Source organism: Elephas maximus, chromosome 13 (genome assembly GCF_024166365.1).
Source record: "Elephas maximus indicus isolate mEleMax1 chromosome 13, mEleMax1 primary haplotype, whole genome shotgun sequence".
Lineage (NCBI taxonomy): Eukaryota > Metazoa > Chordata > Mammalia > Proboscidea > Elephantidae > Elephas > Elephas maximus.
The window spans coordinates 46,824,714-46,851,692 of NC_064831.1; the positions used below are offsets into that span (position 1 = coordinate 46,824,714).

At 36.7% G+C, this 26,979-nt stretch overlaps 1 protein-coding gene across 12 annotated transcripts in view; it reads right to left on the bottom strand.

Moving 5' to 3' along the window:
* The window catches only part of ZNF280D (zinc finger protein 280D), a 116,688-nt gene that overhangs the window by 65,709 nt on the left and 24,000 nt on the right, over positions 1-26,979 (bottom strand). For 11 of the 12 annotated variants that reach the window (XM_049905200.1, XM_049905198.1, XM_049905199.1 and 8 more), the window contains 6 exons: positions 26,523-26,669; positions 21,901-21,966; positions 21,660-21,799; positions 11,824-11,893; positions 7,992-8,162; positions 7,734-7,843 (listed from right to left, as the gene is read on the bottom strand). In XM_049905200.1, coding sequence (XP_049761157.1) covers positions 7,734-7,843; positions 7,992-8,162; positions 11,824-11,893; positions 21,660-21,799; positions 21,901-21,966; positions 26,523-26,658 — 693 coding nt within the window. In that variant the 5' untranslated portion in view covers positions 26,659-26,669. Of the gene's footprint in view, positions 1-7,733; positions 7,844-7,991; positions 8,163-11,823; positions 11,953-21,659; positions 21,800-21,900; positions 21,967-26,522; positions 26,670-26,979 lie in introns of those variants that run through there. The other variant, XM_049905201.1, reaches the window with a different exon arrangement.

Sequence of the window (26,979 nt, forward strand, 5' to 3'; positions counted from 1 at the left end):
ATCCAAAAGATTAACAATAAAATTTCAGAATTAGACAACTCAACAGAAAGTGACAGGACCAGAATTAAGGCAATGGAAATCAGAATTAGTGAGACTGAAGATAAAGAATTTGACACCAACTCATCTGAGGAAAAATCAGATAAAAGAATTTAAAAAAATGAAGAAACCCTAAGAATTATATGGGACTCTATCAAGAGGAATAACCTATGAGTGACTGGAGTATCAGAACACAGGGGAATAAGAGAAAATACAGTGAGAACTGTTGCAAAATTTGTTGGCAGGAAACTTCCCTGGTATCATGAAAGATGAGAAGATATCTATCCAAGATGCTTATTGAACCCCATGCAAGGTAGATCACAAAAGACAGTCACCAAGACATATAATCAAACTTCCCAAAACCAAAGATAAAGAGAAAATTAAAAGAGTGGCTAAAGATAAATGAAAAGTCATCTACAACAAGGGAGAGTCAATAAGACTAAGCTCTAGCTACTCAGCAGAAACTATGCAGGCAAGAAGACAATGGGATGACATACACAAAGCCTTGAAGGAAAATCGCCAGCAAAAATTGTCTCTCAAATACAATGGTGAAATTAGGCATTTCCAGATAAACAGAAGTTTAGGGAATTAGTAAAAACCAAACCGAAATTACAATAAACACTAAAGGGAGTACTCCACTTGGAAGGTCAATAACATCAGATAACAACCCAAGATTAGAACACAGGACAGAACAACCAGATACCCACCCAGACACGGAAGTCACAAAAATAAATCAAAGCTAAAACGTTGAAAATAGGGAAACAGAGACATCAATATATAAAAGACGACAACATTAAAACACAAAAGAGGGACTAAATAATTTAGTCATAGATCTTTCATATGGAGAGGAAATCAAGGCAATACAAAGAAATGAAAGACTGGTTTATGCTTAGAAAAATAGAGGTAAATATTAAGGTAACCACAAAGGAAACTAACAATCATACAGATCAAAATAAAAAAGAAGAAAAACATAAATACAAAATCAACTATGAAAAGATGAAAAGAAAATACATAAAAACAACTCACCACAGAAAATTAAGTGGTACAAAGAAACTGTCAACAACACACACACACACACACAAAATAAATCAAATATATCAAAATGACAGCACTAAACGCATACCTATCAATAATTACACTGAATATAAATAGACTAAACGTACCAATAAAAAGACAGAGAGTGGCAGAATGGATTAAAAAAACATGATCCGTCTATATGCTACCTGTAAGAGACACACCTTAGACTGAAAGACACAAACTAAAACTTAAAGGATGGAAAAAAACGTATCAAGCAAACGACAATCAAAAAAAGAGCAGGAGTGGCGATATTAATCTCTGAAAAAACAGACTTTAAAACAAAATCACAAAGCATAAGCAAAGACCCTATAAAATGATTAAAGGGTCAATATACCAGGAGGACATAACCAAAACATATTTACACACTCAGAGACAGGGCTCCAAAATACATAAAACAAACTCTAACAGCATTGAAAAGTGAGACAGACAGCTCCACAAAAATAGTAGGAGACTTCAACACACCACTTTTGGTGAAGGACAGAACATCCAGAAAGAAGCTCAATAAAGACACAGAAGATCTAAATGCCACAATCAACCAACTGATCTCACAGACATATAGAGAACACTCCACCCAATAGGAGCCAAGTATACTTTCTTTTCCAACACACATGGAACATTCTCCAGAAGAGACCACATATTAGGCCACACAACAAGCCTTAACAGAATCCAAAACACTGAAATATTACAAAGCATCTTTTTTGACCATAAAGCCATAAAAGCAGAAATCAATAACAGAAAAACCAAGAAAAAAATAATCAAATACTTGCAAACTGAACAACACCTCACTCAAAAACTACCAGGTTACAGAAGAAATTAAGGATGGAATGAAGAAATTCACAGGATCAAATGAGAATGAAAACACATCCTACCAGAATCTTTTGGACACAGCAAAAGCAGTGTTCAGAAGTCAGTTTACAGCAATAAATGTACACATCCAAAAAGAAGGGCCAAAATCAATACATTAACCCCACAACTCGAACAAAGAGAGAGCAGCAAAAGAAACCCTCAGGCACCAGAAGAAAGCAAGTAATAAAAATTAGAGCAGAATTTAATTAAATAAAAAAAAAAATAATAGAAAAACAATTGAAAGAGTCAACAAGACCAAAAGCTGGCTCTTTGAAAAGTTCAACAAAATTGATAAACCACTGGTCAAACTGACAAAGAAAAACAGGAGTGGAAGCAAATAACCTGAATAGGAAATGAGACGGGCGATATCACAACAGACCCAACTGAAATTAAAAGAATCATCATTAATGGAATACTATGAAAGACTGTACTCCAACAAATTTGAAAACCTAGAGGAAATGGACAAATACCTAGAAACACATTACCTACCTAAACTAACACAGAGGTTGAATAAGTAAATAAATCTATAACAAAAGAAGAGACTGAAAAGGTAATTAAAAAACTCCCAACAAAAAAAAAGCCCTGACTGTGATGGCTTCACTGGAGCATACCACCAAACATTCAGAGAACAGTTAACACCACTACTACTAAAGGTATTTCAGAGTATCTAAAAGGATGGAATACCCTAAACTCACTCTATGAAGCCAGCATACCCTGATACCAAAACAAAGTAAAGATACCACAAAAAAAGAAAATTACAGACCTATATCCCTCATGAGCATAGATGCAGAAATCCTCAACAAAATTCTAGCCAACAGAATTCAATAACATATCAAAAAGAAAAGAAAAAAAACTCACCATGACCAAGTGGGATTCATACCAGGTATGAGGGGATGGTTCGGCATTAGAAAAACAATCCATGTAATCTATCACATAAGTAGAAGACAAGAACCAAATGATCTTAACAACTGATGCAGAAAAGGCATTGGACAAAGTTCAACACCGATTTATGAGAAAAACTCTCAGCAAAATAGGAACAGAAGGGAAATTCCTCAACATGATAAAGAGCATTTATACAAAGCCAAACTGCCAACATCATCCTAAATGGAGAGAGTCTTTGAAAGCACTCCCCTTGAGAACGGGAACCAGACAAGGATGCCCTTTATCACCACTCTTATTCAACATTGTTCTGGAAGTCCTAGACAGAGTAATTAGGCTAGAAAAAGAAATAAAGGGCATCCAAATCAGTAAGGAAGAAGTAAAAGTATCCCTATTCGCAGATGAAAGCATTTTATACACAGAAAATCCCAAAGAATCCACAAGAAAACTGCTGGAATAGAAGATTTCAGTAAAGTTTCAGGATACAAGATAAATTTACAAAAATCAGTTGGATTCCTCTACATCAACAAAGAGAACTTTGAAAAGGAAATCACCAAATCAATATACCATGTGCAATAGCCCCCAAGAAGCTAAAATACTTAGGAATAAACCTAACCAGGGACGTAAAAGACCTATACACAGAAGATACAAGACTTGACTGCAAGAAGCCAAAAAAGACCTACATAAGTGGAAAAACATACCTCACTCATGGATAGGAAGACTCAACATTGTGAAAATGTCAATTCTACCCAAAGTGATCTACAGATACAATGCAATTCCAATCCAAATTCCAATGACATTTTTTTAACAAGATGGAGAAACAAATCACCAACTTCATACACAAAGTGCAAGAAAAAAACCCAAACCAAACCCACTGCCGTCAAGTCAATTCCAACCGACAGCAGCCCTATAGGACAGAGTAGGACTGCCCTGCAGGGTTCCAAGGAGCACCTGGGGGATTTGGCTGCAGGCCTTTTGGTTAGCAGCCGTAGCTCTTAATCACTATGTCACCAGGGTTTTCATGGGAAGAACAGCAAAAGTGGGAGGCCTCACATTACCTGATTTTAGAACCTATTATACCACCACAGTGGAAACCCTGGTGGCGTAGTGGTTAAGTGCTTCAGCTGCTAACCAAAGGGTTAGCAGTTCAAATCTGCCAGGCGCTCCTTGGAAACAATGTGGGGCAGTTCTTCTCTGTCCTATAGGGTTGCTATGAGTCGGAATCGACTCGACGGCACTGGGTTTGGTTTTTTTTTGGTTTACACCACCACAGCAGTCAAACCAGCCTGGTACTGGTACAACAACAGACACACAGACCAATGGAACAGAGTTGAGAATACAAGTAGCTGATACCTGACAAAGGCCCAAAGTCCATTAAATGGAAAAAAAGACATTCTCTTTAACAAATGGTGCTGACATAACTGGATATCCACCTGCAAAAAACTGAAAGACCATGCACAAAAACTAACTCAAAATGGATCAAAGACCTAAATATAAGATCTAAAAAGATAAAGATCATGGAAGAAAAAATAGTGACAACACTAGGAGCCCTAATACATGGCATAAACACAATACAAAATATAATTAACATTGCACAAATACCAGAAGAAAAACTAGGTAACTGGGAGTTCCTAAAAATCAAACACTTATGTTCATCAAAAGACTTCACCAAAAGAGTACAAAGACAACCTACGGACTGGGAAAAAAATTTTGGCCATGACATATCTCATCAGGGTCTAATCTCTAAAATCTACAAGACACTGCACAACTTCAACCACAAAAAGACAACCCAATTAAAAAATGGGCACAGGATATGAACAGGCACTTCACCAAAGAAGACATTCAGGTAGCTAACAGATACATGAGGAAATGCTCACGATCATTAGCCATCAGAGAAATGCAAATCAAAACTAAAATGAGATACCATATCACCCCAACAAGGTTAGCATTAATCCAAAAAACAACATAATAAATGCTGGAGACGTTGTGGAGAGACTGGAACACTGCTGGTGGGAATGTAAAATGGTACAACCACTTTGGAAATCGATTTGGCGCTTCCTTAAAAAGCTAGAAATACAAGTACTATACAATCCAGCGATCACACTCCTTGGAATACATCTTAGAGTAATAAGAGCTATCACACAGATATATGCACATCCATGTTCACTGCAGCACTGTTTACAATAGTAAAAAGATGGAAACGTAGGTGCCCGTCACCAGATGAATGGATAAACAAATTACGGTATATTCACACAATGGAATACTACACAATGATAAAGAACAATGATGAATCCACAAAGCATCTCATAACATAGATGAATCTGGCAGGCATTATGCTGAGTGAAATTAGTCAGTAACAAAAAGACAAATATTGTATGAGAGCACTATTGTAAGAACTCAAGAAAACGTTTAAACACAGAAGAAAACATTCTTTGATGGTTTTAAGGGTGGGTAGGGAGGAAGAGCGGAATTCACTATTCACTAGATAGTAGACAAGAATTATCTTAGATAAAGGGAAAGGATAACACACAATACAGGGGAAGTCAGCACAACTGGACTAAATCAAAAGAAGCTTCCTGAACACAACCAAACACTTCGAGGGACAGAGTAGCAGTGGAAGCGGTCTGGAGACAGGGTTTCGGGGGACCCCTAGGTCAATTGGCATAACAAAGTTTATTAAGAAAATGTTCTGCATCCCACTTTGGTGAGTGGTGTCTAGGGTCTTAAAAGCTACTGAGCAGCCACCTAAGATGCATGAATTGGTCCTAACCCACCTGGAGCAAAGGAGAATGTACACCAAAGACACAAGGAAAATATCAGCTCAAGAGACAAAAAGGGCCACATAAACCAGAGACTCCATCAGCCTGAGACCAGAGTAAGTAGATGGTGCCTGGCTACCATTAATGACCACCCTGACAGGGAACACAACAGAAGAGTCCCTGATGGAGCAGGAGAAAAGTGGGGTGCAGATCTCAAATTCCAGTAAAAAGACCAGACTTAATGGTCTGACTGAGACTGAAAGAATCCCAGAAGACACGGCCCCTGGACGCTCTGTTAATCCAGAACTTAAACCATTCCTGAAGCCAACCCCTCTGACAAAGATTAGACTGGAGTGTAAGACATAAAATGATACTTGTAAGGAGTGTGCTTCTTAATTCAAGTAGATAAATGAGACTGAATAGGCAGCTCTTGTCTGGAGGTGAGATGAGAAGGCAGAAAGGGCTACAAGCTGGCTGAATGGACATGGGAAATCAGGGGTGGAAAGGAGGAATGTGCTGTCACATTATAGGAAGAGCAAGTACGGTCACACAACAATGTGTGTATACATTTTTGTATGAGAAACTAACATAAACTTGTAAACTTTCACCTAAAGCACAACAAAAGAAGACTAAAAAAAAAAATCATACACAAATAATCTAAAAAGCACATTTTTTTCAAAATGGAAACCTTTAACTTAATATTATTAAAAATTTAACTGATATATAAATATAAAACTATATATAAGCTAGAAGATAAAAATTCTCCAGTTTTAAACTTCCCCTTCCTAGATTTGGTGATTACTCTTTCAGATTTCTTTATGATATAAACACAGAGAATAAATTATTCAAATCCTTACATAATTTGATTCAATTTAGTTCAAAAATATGTCATTACCTATTACAGAGATAAACCTCTTTTTTAAATGCTGTACAACGCCCCATTACATGAATACTGTATGAAGTTTTGGTTGTTTCCAATATGAACAATCATAAACAATGCTTCAATAAATAAAAGCTACATTTTAGAGAATCGTTGCCACTTTCTCTGGATACAGAAGAAATATAAATATGCTATAAATATGCCACAACATGTGCACAAAATAGAGAAGAAAGAAGAACACTCAGGTTTACGTGTACCAGAAAGAAAATCAGGGAGGATATAAAACAAAATAATAAATTATTTTCTTTGGGAGTCATACTGGAACCAGGCAAGTAAGACAGGCCTTTTTTTTTTTTTTTTTAAATTGTTAATTAATTAAAGATAACTAAATAACTCAGTCCTTTCTTTTTCTCCATCTGTAATGCAAAACAAAAATATCAAGTATCTCATCAAAACATCAGATAGACAAGAAAACTGAAAGCATTTGTACAGAATAACTCTCATACAAAGACCAAAACAAAAAATCCAGTTATCAGGGGCCACATTCTGCAAGCTGAAAGTAGTGACAGATGAAATATAGTTTTGTACATGAAAAAAGACACTGTATTTGGAATTTTAAAAAAGCTTATTTTTTTCTAAAACACTGAATTTCAATAAAAATTTGTCAATCTCTTAAAGAGCAAGCAAGAACTTTTCCTAATCTACTTCTTTTTCCTTATACCCTTCTCCTCTCTCCATTTCCTCATGTAATCTAAATTGCCTTTTTTTGCCTCCTTTCTACCTTCCTGCATTTACACTGGGCATGCAAAGAGAATTCAGATTATCTTTACACAGACACAGGGGGATCCTGCAGTATCTACTAAAACCTTTTAAGTAGAGGGTTAAGTGGAATTTTTAAGTTGAATAAAAGATTAAACGTGTAATAAAATGCTTGTTTCATGAGACGTTTGACGAACGGCATGATCTGGCAGAGTACTCTGATTAATACATTATTTTCCTTATTAAAATACAATAAGCATACACTATTAAGTATATGAACTTAATTTTTTTAATTTGATGATTTCAGAAGGAATTTCAAAAGCTCGTATAAAGATAATCATTGCGAGCACTATTTTTGCCTGAGATATCTGAATACACTGCTAAGCGATTTCTTATCTAAATGTTTGGGGGACAAGCCCGAACTTACTACAAATCAACTTGTAATATTTTTAGAGATTTGCAAACTTTTTTAAAATTAAGTTTTGAAAAAGTTTTACCTTCATGTGATTTTTCAAAGGATCCAGAAGATTGAAATGAATATTACATTTTGGACAAGCTCTTGGAAAAGGTGTTCCATTTTTAGATTGATTTGATGAGGTATTTGTACCTAAAATAAATTCAGGGAATTTATGATTCAAAATTGTTTTTCAACCTTACATAAGAACGAATAACTTTTTTTTTTTAACTTATCACAATTTCTAAAATTTATGTACAAATACTAAATTTCTTTTTTATGTGCCAGATTTCACATTTACCTTTTGAAGGCACAGCCTGGGGAGATGCCATCGAAGCAGGTGTAAGTGAAGAGAATGCCATTGAAGAACTTGCTCCAGAGATACCTTCGCTGGGCTTCGGCTTTTTGGGATTAACACTGTTCATTTCAGAGGCAGAAGGACGTTTTGATACAAATGAACTTTCATTCATACCTACGATGACATAAATAGTAGGAAAAGATATTTTAAAATATTCTAGCATGATGTATTGCTTTCAACTTCTACTAAAAGTTACCTTATACTTAAAATTAAGTAATACTTTGGAGCTAAATTAAAGGTGGGTATAAATGAACTGGGGCCCTGGTGGCAAAGTGGTTAAGGGCTTAGCTGCTAACTGAAAGGTTGGCAGTTTGCACCTACCAGCCGCTCCTTGGAAACTCTGTGGGGCAGTTCTACTCTGGCCTACAGGGTCTCCATGAGTCAGAATCAACTCAACGGCAATGGGTTTGGTTTGGTTTCGGTTATAATGAATTATTACACCATACGAACTGACAATAAAGAATGATAAAAATTGATTTTATCCAGCCTCGGGGGTTTAAGTATCCGGATGGTGCAAGTGGTTAATGCACTTGGCTGCTGACAGGCCAGAGGTTCGAGTCTACCAAGAAGCACCTTGGAAGAAAGGCCTGGGGAGCTACTTCCAAAATATGAGCCACTGAAAACCTTATGGAGCACAGTTCTATTCTGGCACACATGCATGGCCATGAGTAACAGTCAACTCAAACACAACTGTTTCACCCCCCGTGAGGTGGTGTAAAGAAACTGCACATTTATTATGGGCACATATAGTAAAATAATTCATGCTATAATTTTTATATGTGGAAAGTTCTAAACACGGCTTCAAACGAAGAAATGTATATATAGCTATCATGAAAAAAGCCAGAGTAAAAAATTTCAAACAAAAATAAAGCAAAGAGAATACTGTGAATTAAATTCTTACAAATAAATTATCTTTAGATGCTTAAATGCATTTGAGTTAGTTAAAAAAAAAAAAACACACACACACTTTGTATTTGTTCCAAGAGAGACCCCTAAGATGCTTTTTATTAACAAAATGTCTAATGGAAAGTTAGTTTTTTTCCCACCTAACAAACTGAGAGGTGGTCTACTCATGGCTGTAGGTTAAATTATTTATTTGTTCCTAAGGGCAAGTTGGGGAAATAAGTAATCTTGAATGATAATACCCCAGTCATTGAAACAAAAGGGCTCTCAATGGAAGGAATTAGTACAATTGTTTCAAACTATGCTCCCCACAACCTAATGGGTTATCTTAGGGAATATACTGTGCACCACGAAGTAACTCTCCTTTTACATATTAGATTTTTGTATAAAATTTTGTCTGTATAGGGATTTCATTGCTAAAAATAATTTTCAATTTGAAAACCATTGCCATAAGACTAAAAGATTATATAATTCAGAGCATTAGCGAGAAAAATAGACATTACCAGGCCAGCAAAATTATTTCTGAAAATAACTGCCCAAAATACTGTAATGCTTCCAACTGTACGCTAATAGAAGTGGTAGACTAAATACAGCAGAATCATTCCAGGCTTTTAAGTTAGACAACACAAGTTCAAATCAGGCTCTGTCACTCACTAGCTATGTACTCTTGGCTAACTTAACTTCTCTGAGCCTCACAGTTTCCTTTTTATAAAGTAAGAACTACAATACCTTATTTTACAGAGCTGTTTTAAAGACTGAATAAAATAATGTATTTAAAGTACCCAACACAGCATTTGGCATGCAGGAAGCACTCAATAATAAATGACAGATATTACCATTATTAACAAAATATTTTATATCTTAGCTTACTTTGAACCAAAAAAAACCTGTTGCAGTTGAGTAGATTCTGACTAATTGAGACCCTACAGGACAGAGCAGAACTGCTCCATAGGGTTTCCAAGGAGTGACTGGCGGATTCAAACTGCTGACCTTTTGCTGACCAATTGTGCGGTTCCCCACCCTCAACAGTTCTATCTGCACCAGTAAAAATCCTATTCTCATTCAAGATCAAGCTCAAATCCAATCTTCAAAAGCTTCCCATGACTACCCTAGACAGCAGTCAATCATGCTTCTGAGCACACAGCATGTTATCATTCCTAATTATCATTTACAACAAGTGTCTGCTGTCAAACCCTTCAAAGCCTGTAACACGTTTTCACATTTCACTATCTTACTGGGGCCTCAAAGAAGTTTTAAGTACAAATAGTCCCTGACTTTCATTATCATTGTCTTTTATTATCAGTATCTTTATAAATTCAACCTTTATTTGCCTTTGGGAGTTGGAAGCATTATATATAAACTTACACATATACATACATAAAAAATGTAAATCATAAACAAAACTGAAGGTCATAAAGGCAGTTCATTGTAACTCAAATACGTTGTAAGTTGGGGACTACCTGTGGAGCAAGAATTAAAACTGCATCTCCAAATGACTGTTCCTAAGTCTGCAGTATGAATACATTATGTAACAAAATCAGAATCTTCATTCTAATAACATGAGAAAATTGAAGTGTACAGAGGTTAGGTGACTTCATAAAGGCTATAAAATTCTTAAGACTAGAACTCAAACCTACACCATCCAAATCAACTATAACCCTATGTACTGCTCAGGCTAACCCCACTCTGCAGTACAAAATTTAGAGGGAGACGGGGAGTCATTCTCTTTACCCTGAGTAAGTTTAAAAATTCCCACTTTTTCCATGAATAAAGTTTATGTGCTTTAAAAAACCATACTTTAAACAACTACTATCTGTCCCCATTTCTTTTGGTTCTTGCCTATAACTGTGTAAGTGACACCCACAGAAGTGTGTATCCAATCAAATATTACCAAAGTGGAAAAATATTTTAAGTACTAATGTTACTACAATTTGGGGAAGAGCTGGTAAATTCACTATACTTGTTAGTAAACCAAACCAAACTAAACCCGTTGCCATCAAGTTGATTCAACTCATAGCAAACCTTCAGGACAGAGTAGAACTGCCCTGTAGGGTTTCCAAAGAGCAGCTGGTGGATTCAAACGACAACCTCTTGGTTAGCAGCGAAGGTCTTAACTACTGTGCCACCAGGGCTTCATTTGTTAACAATCTATATTTCCCAAAAATCATGTGTACCTCTAGTTAGCCAACTATTTGAACTATATCAAATACAGTATATAAAGAATAATTGTCTTTAATTATAAGGAATTTTCAATTAAGATAAAATTCTTTCATAGCACACTCATTTATTTTAGGTTAATAAGGAACTTTATTATAGTATACAAAGAACCTTAAGTCCTACAGGGAAACTTTCATTATTCCTTCAACGGGCGTTTATGGAGAGTTTACTGTGAACACATTATTACTTCTTTAGTACTGTCATTTTATAACAACACTCTATAAACAGAATCAACTATCACGTCTAAATCATAGAATGGAATACAAAGACGCCAGCCTATTAAGAAATCAACTATAGCCATACACCTTTTCACACGAGTGGCCATAGAAACTAATTTTTTTTAAACCCAGTATGTAGTGAATTACAGGACTTCTCTCACTCACAGAAATCATATTAAAATTCTTCAGTCCGTGGATGGTTCCAAGTATGTTCAGCACCAACAAAAAAGCCTGTTAGCCGACTTAACAGAATAAAATAAAATACCCTATTAAATAGCACCTTAGATAAAATCACCCAAGGAAGGCATTCAAGAACTATTAAAACCATTCCACCTTATATGAAAACCTTAGTATGAGGGTATGAGCTTCAAAACAGAAAGTCAATTCCACCTGTAAACTTACAAAATTTCTTTTTATAAAAAATTACTAAAACCAACCTGCTATTGAAAGTGCTGGTGCCCCTTGGTAACGTGATAATCCTGTGTCCTGGGTCAAGTCAAACAGTAACTGTGGAGAATTATTAGAAACAACTTGTGATGAGCTCATTTTACAACCCTGTTAAAATACTGCAAAGAAAATATTATATTTACTCAACATAATTATAATTATTTTGTTTCATAAACTTTTGAAAACGTAAATTTAACTGTGTGCCAATATTATAAGGATAACCTTTGATAACTCAATTATTAATAAGTTATAAAGTACAAATGGAATGACCACTATCTGTCAAAATTATCGTCCACTGAAATTGAAAGCAAGCTGGTGCTTAAACAAAAAAACCAACTCACTGCCACCCAGTCGATGCCGACTCATAGCGACCCTACAGAACAAGGCAGAATGGCCCCATACGGTTTCCAAGGCCATAAATCTTTAAGGAAGCAGACTGTTACATCCTTTTCCCATGGGGCAGCTGCTGGGTTCGAACCATCAACCTTGTGGTTAGCAGCCAGGTTTATTCCTGACTAGCCAATTAAAATGAGGGGCAAATTCCAGTCCAACATTTTCAAGGTAAAAGAAACACAGAGACCCATTTTACACCACAAAGATAATGATACACTTCAGAGGACTACTAAAAACGCACCATTCTCATTAAACAGCAAATAATAAAAATTTTCAGCATGATACTTAAGTAAAACAAGGAGAAAAAAACAGGAAAACACACTGACACAAATACAAAAATTAAAAGCTTCTATGCCTCTAAAATCCCCACAAACAAAATGTCAGGACAAGCAAACTGGGACTCAGCATTAACATACACCAGGGCTAGGGATGAACATACCACACGGAGTTTTGGAATCATCTTTAGTAGAGAAACCTAAAGCCAGGGGTCAGGAAGGGAAGAATGGGTCCCCTATTCTTGCCATCATCCCACAGAAAGCTGCGCTGAGCCAGGCAATGTCAAACTTCACTGGGAAATGTGAAAGCAACCTGGTCAGTAAACCAAAAACACCAGTTGATTCCAACTCATAGCAACCCTATAGGACAAAGTAGGAATGCCCCATATGGTTTCCAAGGAGCAGCTGGAGGATTCAAAGTGCTGGCCTTTTGGTTAGCAGCTGAATGCTTTACAGGTAACAAATAAGACAAATGGTGTCTAGAAGATGGAGTTTAGGTGGAAGCTGGATATAGGGGTGATGTGGACCAGCTGTCCCACTCCTGGAGACCTTGGGGCCCAAGGAGAGTTTTAGCCCTTCTGCCAGAAGAACGAATGGTCCCAGCTGGCAGGAAGATCTCAAGATGAGAGAAGTGAAAAGTACGCAATGAATCATAATGTGGTCAAGTATAAGGCAGTGTAATTTAAGAAAATATATATAAAATATATTAAGTATATATGCACATATATATGTGTAAGCATACATATGTATTTACTGTAAGTAATTATGAAGAAGAAATTTAAGCCAGATTCAGAAGAGGAATATCATTGCTGATATCAGATGGATCTTGGCTGAAAGCAGAGAATACCAGAAAGTTGTTTACCTGCATTTTATTGACTATGCAAAGGCATTAGACTGTGTGGACTACAAAAATTACGGATAACACTGCAAGGAAAGGGAATTCCAGAACACTTAATTGTGCTCATGAGGAACCTGTACATAGACCAAGAGGCAGTCGTCCCAACAGAACAAGGGGATACTGTACTATGGTTTAAAATCAGGAAAGGTGTGCATCCGGGTTATATCCTTCCACCATACTCATTCAATCTATATGCTGGGCAAATAATCCCAGAAGCTACATTACATGACAAAGAATGTGGCATCAGGATTGAAGAAGACTCGTTAACAATCTGTGTTATGTGGACGACACAGACCTTCTTCCTGAAAGCAAAAAGGACTTGGAGCACTTACTGATGAAGATCAGACTATAGCCTTCAGTATGGATTACACCCCAACACAAAGAAAGGAAAAATCCTCAGAACTGGACCATTAAGCAGCATCATGATCAACAGAGAAAATACTGAAGTTATCAAAGATTTCATTCTACCTGGGAACACAATCAACACCTCTGGAAGCAGCAGTCAAGAAATCCAAAGACGCATTGCATTGGGCAAATCTACTGCAAAAGACCTCTTTCAATTGTTAAAAAGCAAAGATGTAACTTTAAGGATTAAGCCGTGCCTGACCCAAACCTTGGTGTTTTAGATCATCTCATATGCACGAGAAAGCTGGGCCATGAATAAGGAAGAACAAAGAATTGACACCTTTCAATTCTGTTGTTGGTGAAGAATACTGAATATACCATGGAGTGCCAGAAAAACAAACAAATCTGCTTTGGAAGAAGTACAGCCAGAATGTTCCTTAGAAGCGAGGATGGTTAGACTCGTCTCAGGTACTTTGGACATGTCATCAGGAGGGATCAGTCCCTGGAGGACATCAGGCTTGGTAAAGTAGAGGGTCAGCCAAAAAGAGGAAGACCCTCGAGATGGACTGATACAGTGGCTGCAACAGTGAGCTCAAGCGTAACAACAATTATGAGGATGGCGCAGGACCAGGCAATGTTTTGTTCTGTTGAACATGGGGTCGCTATGAGTTGGAACCAACTCGAGGGCAGCTAACACAAACAACTCTTAAAAATATCAAGCTCATGAAACACAAAGAAAGAAAGAGCAAATGTGGCAAATATGAGGAGATTAAGGGGAAATAACTAACTTCAGGATGGAAACATGAGCAGGTTCCCAGGAAAGAAAAAGGCCATTAATAGAAAAACCAGTGAAATTCAAATAAGGTCTGCAGTTTAATGTGAATTACCTGGTTGTGGTTAAGTAAGATATTAACATTAGGGGAAACTGGGTGAGGAGTGTATAGGAACTCTGCTTACTATTTTTGGTATTTTTTTGTAAGTAAAAAATGAGTTTCAAATAAGAAAGTTAAAAAGTAATGACGTTGACTATTGGGAAGGTAGACGTTATATTTTGGTACAATTTTCTGCAAGAAAATCTTGGCAGTAATTATCAAAGGCTTTACAAAGTGTACACCCTTTGATGCATTTAGTCCACTTTCAAGAATTTTATGGTAAGGGAACAAAAATTACCTAATGAAGAATTATTTATAATAGCAACAATATAAAAGGCTATGTGTGCAACAATGGAGGAACGGTATCACACAACCTTAACATCATGTTTTTGAGAAATATCCAATGACGTGTCCTATTAAAAATGTTGCTGAAAGAGAGAGAGAAATACCTATCTGTGTAAACAATATGGTTCCAACTGATACACCCTATATGCCATACTAATCATTTGCAGGGGCAAATAAAAAAAATCAAATTATACTATGTATTCTTCCCTGTATCTTTTCTAAACTTCACCCCATATAAAGATTACTTTTATAATGGAAACACAATGGTTTTGTTTGTTTTATGCTTACAAATCAAGAGATAGCTATGTTTTAAGGATTTTGTGTTGCTACTAAGTTCTCTATTGACATAGTTTTGTCAAGAAGCTACAGAAACAGGTAGTGATGTGATCCAAACTATTCCAAGATTTGGAGGCACAGCAGACAGACACCTGTATTTGAACCTTAATGTATATTATACAAATTCAATAATGACAAATGACTTAATTGTAACCAAGCACAATCTTGATTCAAGATAATTATTTCCTCCACATAGATGCATTTTTTAAAAAAGGAAAATATTCACCTGCATTATCCAAAATAGTTCTTTAACATAAGTATAATAAAGTTAAGGAGCCCTGGTAGCACAATGGTTGAGTACTCAGCTGTTAACCAAAAGGTCGGCAGTTCGAATCCATCAGCTGCTCCAGAAGAGAAAACCGTGGCAGTCTGCTCCTATAAAGATTACAGCCTTGGAAACCCCATGGGGCAGTTCTAATCTGTCCTATCAGGTCACTATGAGTCAGAACGGACTCAATGGCAATGGGTTTGGGTTTTTATAATAAAGTTAATACTGTTAAACCCTTTCCTAGTTAACAACTCTGGTTAAGTAAGTATCATAATTTCAGAGGGCAGACATGTTATTCAACAAATAACTGCTTAAAATAATTCTCCAATATGGAATTTTTAATGTCTTAAAAAACAGTACAGAAAGATACCAAATACAATGGCAAGGAAGAACAGACACTAGACTGGGGTTCAGAAGACCTGTACATTTATTTAACTGTGTAACCTCAGGCAAATCACTTTCAAGCTTCAAGTTATTCACTTTTCAGACTGATATGACAGTCCCCAATTACTGTGCATTTTAAATGTACTTGCCTCTTCCGAGTACACGTGTCGTATCAAGCAGGTGTCACAAAAGCACTAATACAGACCTAAAATTATTCCTCATTTTATAAAAAGGTATACTAAGATTAAGGGTGACAGAGTAAGGTTCCCGATACAGTTCCAGCTGGTTTCTGATGACGAAGCTGGAATCAGAACCTGAGTCTATCTGATCACAAAGCCTATGCCCTATCACGCTGAATCTATAAATGATAGTCATCATCTATCCCTCCCTGCCTACCTGAAGGGGATGTTGTGGTAGAGACATTCCATAAAAAAGTAAAACGTACATACACACACAACATAAAATGAAAAACTATAATCACGATTTATTAAAAACAGTGGCTTCTAAAATTTTAAATGGGACTCTCAATTCATTCAAGAATATGTCTGTCATTCTCAAATGGTCGCACATTAGAATCACTTAAGGAGTTTTTTAGGCATATCATGGCCAGGGTCCATCCAGACCAACTGATAACACCTCTCTCTTTTTTAAAAGGAGACGTTTCCCTCTCCATCCCCCCTCCCCATCCCAAAGAATTTATAATAAGCATGAGCAATCACTGAATAAACTGTATTCCAGCTAATCTCAAAGAATTCTTGCGTTTTGGGTAGGCTCTCACCTGACTTCCCAAATACCTATTCAGTTTTTGGAATTTCAGAAACAGCCTGTGGAAACTTAAGAGGACCCAAGATTGAAAGCCAGTGGTCTCTCTCTTCAGAAATAAAGAAAATAAGGCCCAGAGAGGGTGTGATAATGCTCAAGTTAGGGACAAGGACAGAATTAGTGCTCAAGTCTCTTACTTTCAATCCAGGTTTTTTAAACTACTAGTCTAGGGCTCACATTACTACTAATTGTTTCAGAATTCTGAAAACAGAGAAGAGGATTCAGGGGGAACAAAGTGTTTGAACAAAGCTATTCTTACTTTTTATGGTATAGAACATCTTCAAAATTGAAGCGTGAGCTGAACTCATTCAGCAATGGACTTCAAGGGCTGAAGCCTTTCTTTTCATTTAAATTAAATTTACTAAGTCTCCTAGGAAAGGCAATACCTCAAAATATCCATTTTTAGTGTTAACAGGCATGTACATTACTTCATAGTAATATATGAAATATGTTAAGAAAAAATAGATTAAACTAAAAATAGTTAAATTTAGTTCTGGTTTTGAACTTCAAAATTTTCAATAAAATGAATAGACACTTAGTTATTTTCTTTACTGTCTAAAGAACAAATGTTTTTTTTAAAAAATATACTATTTCTCCAAGGCAGCAGTACTCTCTGGTTTCAGGATCCCTTTACACATTTGGGAAACCCTGGTGGTGTAGTAGTTAAGACCTATGGCTGCTAACCAAAAGGCTGGCAGTTTGAACCACCAGGAGCTCCTTGGAAACTCTATGGCGCAGTTCTACTCTGTCCTGTAGGGTCGCTATGAGTTGGAATTGACTCCACAGCAATGGGTTTGGGTTTTTCTTTTTTTGGGTTACACATTTTAAAAATTATTGAGGACCCAAAAGACTTTTTGTTTATGTGGGTTATATCTACCGATATTTACCATATTAAAAATTAAAACAGCAAAATTTTTAAAACATTTGTTTATTAATTCATCTTAAAATAACAATAGCATACCCATTACAGGTTAACATAAATAACATTTTTGAGAAATGACTATTTTCCAAACAACAACAACAAAAATTAATAGAAAGAGCACTCTCTTACATTTTGGCAAATCTCTTTAATGTCTAGCTTAATCAAAAATAGCTACGGTCTCATATCTGTCCCTACTTTCGAATCTGTTGAGATACATTGTTTTGGTTAAAGGATATAAAGAAAACCCAGCTTCCCAAAGATACGCAGTTGAAAAGGAGAGTATTTTAATAGCTTTTTAGGATAACTAAACTTGTTGGTGTTGTTCCCTTAAAATTATTGGTCTATCTTACACTTTAAATGGATCTTTTACCTGTGCATGATATTGTAATATCATGCATTGGTTATCTGGTTTCACTAAATTGTACAGCTCTTCCAAATGTGAACAGAGTGTACTATAAAGCATCAAAAAATCATACTCGTATTAATATCACCATCCACTTCATGGGAAAAGTCTAAGTGTCGGGAAGTTGTAAAGATCATGGTGATAGATACAACTTTTCCAAACTCCTAATTTTTGCTTGAAAGTTCAAATTTTATCATTGGCAAGAGATACTATTATTTGAAGTACCAGGTGCACTTAGTTCAATTTTGAGAAAATGTCTGCTGAATACCCAAGATTAGTAACTGGGTATAGTGGAGGGATTCTTGAGTGACCTCCGTGATTCCCATCTCCTGGTATTTATACCCTTACGGGATCTCCCTTTGAGTGTGGGCAGGACCTGCGACTTGCTTCTAGCCAATATAATCCAGCAAAGGTAATAACGGAATATAAATGACTGTGTGTGCATGACCACATTATATAAAGTTGTGGTGTCCACCTTCCTGAGGACCTTCTCTCCCTTGCTGGCTTTGAGAAGCCAACAGTCATGTCCGGTAGGCCCATGTGGCATGGGGTCAGCCAAGAGCCAGCAAGATACTAAGGCTCAGTGCAACAACTCACGAGGAACTAAATGTTGCCAACAACCCCATGAACTTAGAAGGAGATACTTCTGCAGTCCAGTCTCAGGTGAAACCACTGCCTTGATGCCCACATCTTGAATGCAGCCTCGTGAGAATCTGACTCACAGGATCTGTGAGATAATAACGCGTGTTGCTTTAAGCCACTAACCTTGTAGTAGTATTGACACACAGAAATAAAAACTAATACACTGTGGTTTGCCTGTTAGTTGTTTCTTCGTATGCCATTTTAAAAAGCAGGGAGTTCAGCTTGCAACTCCAACAATTACACTAGTATTTCTCCGCAAGACAACCAGCATACTCAGACACAGATGTACTTCAAACACACTACTCATTTCATCACACGGAATATCAAAAGGGACACGTATTTCAGGGTAGAGAGTTAACAAAATTAGTAACACTTTAATACCTCATCAAGGAAATTCTTGAGCGAAACTGGCATTTTTACTTTAAGTGCTTGGTTGTCACTCATACAAAAACTACCAGTATAGTTAGGTGCACATGCCCTGACTCACATTTAGGCACCAGAAGTTCACCTACCGTTGCTTTTGCATCGTAAGTGCAACGCCGACACAGTGGAAAAGGCAAACAGCATCTTAGTATTATTATGACAACAGTTTTGACATCCCAAACCACTGAAAGAATCTCACCGAACCACAGGGAACGGTGAACTACACTTTGAGAACGACTGTTCTAAGGCAATGCCTCCGTTTTTTTAAAGTATACATTTATATATACAACATACTGGTATGTATGCGTGTACAAGCAGGCCCCAGGTTACAAACGAGATTTGTTCCTAAGCCTGTCTTTAAGTTGAATGTGTAGGTAAGTTGGAACAGGTACGTACAGTTCTTATTTAGCATCAGTCAGATGTTTGTTTTAGTATACAGTAGGTATTTTACCTTTCTATGCACATAAAACACTCAAGAAACACTTCCAAATACACTAGAACGCCTCAAACATAATACAGTAACGATGAAAGTTAACTACATACGTTACTATACTGAAGACAGACAGAATCTGTGTATGTGTGTAGGTACACAGTACTGTAAAAAAAATTAAAAAAACAGCTCTTAAAACAGTTTAGAGAAAAAAGAGAAAAGATCATGATCAAAGGTTAACACTTACTCTTGTTCTATCCATGTAAATTAATATTATGTAAATTTGCCCTCACTTTGAAACGACTGAACCAACCTCTACTTGCAACAAATTCTTCATCACAATCACCTTCGCTTGCTGCATGTGCAGCTTTTAAATCATTGAAAAGGCTTCGAGCCTTTTCTTGCACTAAAGTAAGGCTAACAGGCATATCACGTTGATTCTGACTGTCTAACCACCTTATCAACAGCCTTTCCATTTCAATGATTAAACCACTGCGATGCTTAGTAATAATTGTAGCTTTCATTGGGGCTGAGCCTTTCACATGCTCCATTATTCTCACTTTCTCCTTTAAAATTGTTCCGACCGTTGACCGACTGTAGCCTAACGCTTTTCCAATGACCGACGGCGTTTCACCTCTTTCCGATCGTTTTATTATTTCCACTTTATTTTCAATCGTGATCGTTCTCCTTTTCTTTGATGCATCACCAGCACTTGCATCGGATTTACGCTTTGGAGGCATGGTTACAAGGGTAAATAAGAGGAAAATTTAAGCCACATACAAAGTTACACACTCAACACAGTGTTATTGGCAACGTGAACGACTTAAAAAGGCAGACAGCATTCTCCTTCCAGGAGCCAACAACCCCTGAGGCCGCACGATGTTTTCACGAGCATCCAAAGTAGTGCAAGTGTTCTTATCGTGAACCACTGTATTTAACTAAAATTTTTAACACAAGAGGCTTTATGGCAAGTCCATTCTTAAGTATGAGTTGTCCGTAAGTCGCGAATTCCTACCTCGGGGACTTACTGTATACAGGCAGTCCCCGGGCTATAAACGTCCCACTTATGTACAACCCCTAGTTACGAACCAACGCCCGTAAAGCCTATTATATTAAAAATTCGAGGGACATACAATGGTTCATAATAAGAAACAGACGTTACTTTGTGATGTGCATCAAAACATTATTATCATTACGTTAAATATGTTTAAGTGTGTCTGAAGTGTTTCCTTAATATTATTACGCATAGAGAAGGACACTATCTACTGTATACCGAGACAAACATCTGACTGACTGACATTAGATACTAACCGTACCTAACTGTTTTGACTTAAAGACAGACTCAGGAACAGAACCTGTTTATAAGCTGGGGACTGTCTGTATACATAAAAAACTGTGGATTAGCCAGTATTGAAATGCCAGAGTCATCATTTGCCAGCTGCGAGACCCTGAGTCAAGCATTTAACCTCTGTGAGCCTCAGTTTCCCCAACTATAAAATGGGGATAAAACAGAGCCTACCTTATAGAGACGATGTAAAAAATGAAGAGATTAATTTTATGTACAGCATTTACTACAAAGCCTTGCACATATTAATAGCTCAATAAACATTAACTATTACCATTATCTATTACTTCTGTTAAAAGTTTTTAAAACTAACCAAACTATGAAGGTATTTTTCCAAAAAAAAAAAAAAGCAACAATGGCCTTTGAACAATTTTCTCAATTAAGAACGCCTGGCCCAGTTTACAATCTTAGCTTGCCATTATGCAATTTTCATTACTGACTGTATTTTTATTCATGTTTTGATAGCGTAATTTTCAATACTATACCTATTTAACGTAAGCATGCTACCTGATTGATTAACAGGTTGGATAATTAGTTCCTGCAGTTATTACTTTGAGTACTGGTTAAGCTATTCATAAAAATGGTAATCTCTGATGCTGATTATGCTTCTACTAGAATGGTGACTAGCTGTAATAGTCCGAAATTTTAGCTCCTTGTTATTTCTACTGATAAATAACGTCCAGTGTATCCCTGAGCTGACTGTGTAATTTTAGAAACACTTACAGGTTTAGACAATGGCTGAACAATAACAGAACTATCTGAAGATCTAGATTCAGGATGAAAATTTACTGGTGATGCAGCCACTGGATTTGATGTTGGGTTCGTGTAGTGTTGACTTGTAGGCTTGAATGCAGCAGTAATACCTGTATTTTAAAATTACACAACATATTGAATATATTTCTGCAGAATCAAATTACGTAAAAATACTTTACTTAGAAATTAAAATAGTACAAAAATACTGTACCTCGACTGAGTGCGCCATTCTTTATTCCCCTTGAATATGAGCTGGGGTTAACTCTGTTCAAAATATCTATAAAAAAATGATATTTATTTTAAAATTCATTGTTTGAATGAAATACATATTAAAAATTATTAAGATAATAGAAATTATGAACCGAAAATGATCACAGGTTCCTGAAGGAGTATGTAAAGTATCACTGATTTAAGATTACAGCTAATTCTAAACACACAAACACTTAAAAAAACAAAATAAGCATTAGTAGCCTTAACTGTCTTATAGACTAAATGCTTTTCTAACTTTTCTAACTCAAAATCCAAAAGCCAAAAGTAAAAAATGGATAACTTTTACTACATAAAAGTCAAAACATTCTGCATGGCAAAGAAATACTTCACACAGGAAAAACGTTCCAAAAACATATTCGTGTACAACAAAAAAGTGAGGAATATTTCTCTTCTTGAATAGTGACATGGCTGTACATATACTCAGCTACCTAGGACTCAAAACCAAACTGTCTCCAACCTCCATATCCCATTCACATCCCTAAAAGCCTGAAAGTTTCACTGTGGAGAATCTGACTGGATTATCTGCACGATTACTCTTGAGTTCAGAAAGAGAAACTATCAAAGACATCACAGATTAAATTAAGCCAAGAGTTTACCAGAGTGTCTTATACCTTAAGGAATTTTAAATCTACAACTACCCCAAAAGTCAATCTGAGATTGATATGACTTTCTGGGTCATTTTAAGGCTCTTTATTCTTGCACGCATGTAAACTCTGTAATATTCAGGTTATACAGGAATTAAACTAAAATTTGGAAGAGTGGGGATCTGTCTAAAATTGATGGTCAGGAAAAGGTTATGAAGCACAAAGAAAACACTTCATAAAATTTTCGTTTTTTCCATTCTAGTAGAGAAGAATCAAATTGAAAAACCAAACCAGTTGCCATCGAATCAATTCTGATTCATGGCGACCCCATATGAGTCAGAGTAGAACTACAATCAATAAAGTTTTCCATGGCCATGATCTTTGGAACAAGGCATCAATAGGGTTTTCAACTGCTATGGCCTTTGGAATAAAGGATATCATTGTTCATGTCAGATGGATCTTGGCTAAAAGTAGAGAACACCAGAAAGATGTTTACCTGTGTTTTATTCAAAGGCATTCAACTGTGTGGATCATAACAAATTATGGGTAACACTGGGAAGAATGGGAATTCCAGAACACTTAATTGTGCTCATGAGGAACCTGTACAAAGACCAAGATGCAGTTGTTCCAACAGAACAAGGGGATAACAGCATGGTTTAAAATGAGGAAAGGTGTGTGTGTGCATCAAGGCTGTATTCTTTCACCATACTTATTGAATCTGTATGCTGAGCAAATAATCCGAGAAGCTGGACTATATGAAAAATAACGTGACATCAAGATTGGAGGATGACTCATTAAAAACCTGCATTGTGCAGATGACACAAGCTTGCTTGCTGAAGGCAAGGAGGACTTGAAGCACTTCCTGATGAAGATCAAAGACCACAGCCTTCAGAATGGATTACGCCTCAACACAAAGAAAACAAAAATCCTCACAAATGGACCAATAAGCAACATCATGATAAAGAGAGAAAAGACTGAAGTTGTAAAGGATTTCATTTTACTTGGATCCACAATCAACACCAGTCAAAAAAAACAAATGACATATTGTACTGGGCAAATCTGCTGCAAAAGACCTCTTTTAAGTGTTAAAAAGCAAAGATGTCATTTTAAGAACTAGGGTGCGCCTGACCCAAGTCATGGTATTTTCAATTGCCTCACATGCATGTGAAAGCTAGACAGTGAATAAGAAGACCAAAGAAAAATTGATGCCTTTTAATTATGGTGTTAGTGAAAAATACTGAATATAGATCATGAACCACCAGAATGAACAAATCTGTCTTGGAAGAAGCAAGGATGGCAAGACTTCGCCTCACATACTCTGGACATGTTATCAGGAGGGAACAGTCCCTGGAGAAGGACATCATGCTTGGTCAAGTAAAGGGTAAGTGAAGAAGAGGAAGACCGTCAACGAGATGGACTGACATGGTGGCTCCAACAACGGGCTCAAGCATAACAATTGTGAGGATAGCGCAGGATCAAGTAGTGTTTCGTACTGTTGTACATGGGATCACTATGACTCGGAACCAACTGGACAGCAACTAACAACAACAGAAGTCCGAAATCAGGGCACCTGCCATAGGGGAACACTTTCTCTGTTGGATCTGGGGGAACATCCTTGTCTCTTCAGCTTGTTTCCTGATTCCTTGGAAATCTCCCTGTGGCTTGGCATCTCTCTTTCCCCCATCTCTGCCTTCTTGCTTGCTTGTTTCATCTCTTTTATATCTCAAAAAAGACTGACTCAAGACACACCCTATGTTAATCCTGCCTCATTAACATAGCAAAGAACACATTGCCAAATGTAATTATAATCACAGACACACAGGTTAGGAATTACAACAGGTATTTTTGGAAGACACAATCCAATCCATAACACCCAGTAAAGTAATTCTATAAAGGGTCACACAAAAGTATGATTCTTTTCTAATAATGGCTATAGCTAATGCTCTATCGCCAAGCACTACAGAGGTTTTCTAGGAGAAATATACGCTTAAATAACTTGACACTGTTTTCTCTCTGAAACTGAAGATTAACTATTTACTCAAACCACCAAAAAGATGTTCTATTCCTACAGCACACTCTGGCAGCTGTAATCTACCAAACACAAGTTTTTGATATTCCCTCTTCCCCCCATGGAAGTTCTATATAAACATTTAACTCATTTCTTATGCTTAAATATTTTATGGCTTACACATAGAAAGGCAATAAAATCACTTAAATTCTGTATTTTAACAACTGAGAAAAAACTTCTATGAAGGTCAATCCTCTTTTTGATAGAATCATTTTAAAACTAACATACACTGTTCTGGTTGAATACTGTTAAGGGTCACTACAACCAGTATAAATTCAGTTTGAATCTTACTTGTCATGCTTTCAGTAATAGAATTTGAGTAACAATTTTGTAATATGGTAATATTCCAGTATAATCACAGTGACAAAAAAAAAAAAAGGAAACAATAATTAAGAGAATATAATATCCACTAACATCAACAAGCATGCTTGCTTACATGCCTAAAGCCCACTGCTGTTGAGTTGATTCCAACTCAAAGAGACTCTACAGGACAGAGGAGAACTGCCCCCCCCAGGGCTTCCAAGGCTGTAAATCTTTACGAAGCAGGCTGACGTATCTTTTTCCTGCAGAGTAACTGGTGGGTTTGAACCACTGTCCTTTTGGTTAGCAGCCAGACACTTTAACTATTGTATCACCAGAGCTACCCCTAACAAACCTAGTTTCAATTTATAATAGAAGTGGCACTCTACTTAGCACCTCAATGAGAGATTACCAATCTGCCACAGGAAATGGTAGTGAGAATTCAATTGGTTAAATTATTCTCCTCTGATAAAACTAAATCAAAGTACCATTTCAAGTTTAAAGGCAAGAGAAGTAAGAACTAGATTTTCAGAAAAATTTAAAACTAGCCTCTTAAATAGTGGTTGTTACGGCTGCTAACCGAAAAGTCAGTAGTTCAAATCTGCCAGGAGCTCCTTGGAAACTCTATGGCGCAGTTCTACTCTGTCCCATAGGGTCATTTATCAGTTGGAATTGACTTGATGGCAATGGGTTTGATTTGGTTTTACGGTAAGTAAGAAAACGCTAGTATGTTGGTTACATTCTTTGGTTAATTCTCTTAACTTAAAAAAAAAACAAAACATGTAAATGAAATAGGAAAGGATGTGTTTTCTTGTTTTCACCCGAAATTCTGTACATTATTTCTCTGTACTTTTACACATTTTGAGGCAGACATTTTAACAAGTATCTTCACTTTAACATTACAACAATGTCAAGTCCAATTACTCTAATAATCCACAATAGTACAGAGGTTCTGCTAGAAAGCCGTTAAGAGCTTTTCAATTCTTGAGTCCTATTAGCTTACGGACGGCTACATCCTCCAAGTACAGTGGCTGTAGACCATGCCCTCCTCTTTCAAAAATATAAACAGAAGTTGCTAGAAGATGGGTGTGGCCAGAAGCAGCAGCCCCTGTTGGTACAAAGGCCAGAGATCGGGTAACGGTTCACAACCTGTGCATTCTGTAGCCACATCAGATGACACTGAGAGAGAGAGCTACCTGGATAGGAGAACCCTTGGAAGAGGCTAAAACGAACTTATTTAATATACTCTGGTATTTTAAGGAACGCATTCCATGCCCTTTCTTTTCTCTGCTGTGGGCTTGAGGAAAAAAAGAAAAATGAGCAAATAAAGACATTACTCTGCTCCACAAAAAATGATTTCCCAATCTCGGAAGGCTTCTAATGTCACCAGGTAATCTTAGCCCACTTCTCTTTTCTAGTATTTTAACCTCTCATTTCTTCAAGTCCCTGACCACACCCGCACTCTAATGCTGCAGTTCCTACTGATCTCCTACCCAATCTCTCAACCCCAGCTCCTTACAAAGAAATAAGGACATATGACACAGACTGTAGGTTTTCCCACTAGAAACAATATCTTATAAAAACTTGGTCTTAATCAAAGCTAAGGCTTACTGGAAATTGCTGGTTTTGAACTTGATATCTCTCCAACAAAGATTGGCTCGTCATCATCATCATCCTCGACTTCTTTGACTTTCTTCTGCCACGGCTCCAGTTCTTCTTCTTCACATTCCATAAATAGTTCCGCCATTTTTGAATTATCTAATTTTCAAAAAGAAAAAACAATCTGCAATATGTGGTACGGAATTGAAGATGTACTTTAACAGTCCAAGCTGCAATTTCTAAATTGGCACTTATAGTTCATACACGGGATCAACAGTGAGAACTCAGAGCCACTCTCTAAGATCTAAACTAGTCAAATTTAGACAGACAGTCAGATAATGGGTGATATTATTTACGGTAGACATAAAATTGGGAACAGTCATATCAGCCAAAGTGAGTTTCAATCATATGGCTGGAAAATGATTATATTTACAAAAAGGATTGTACCTAATCATTATCTTGAAGAGAA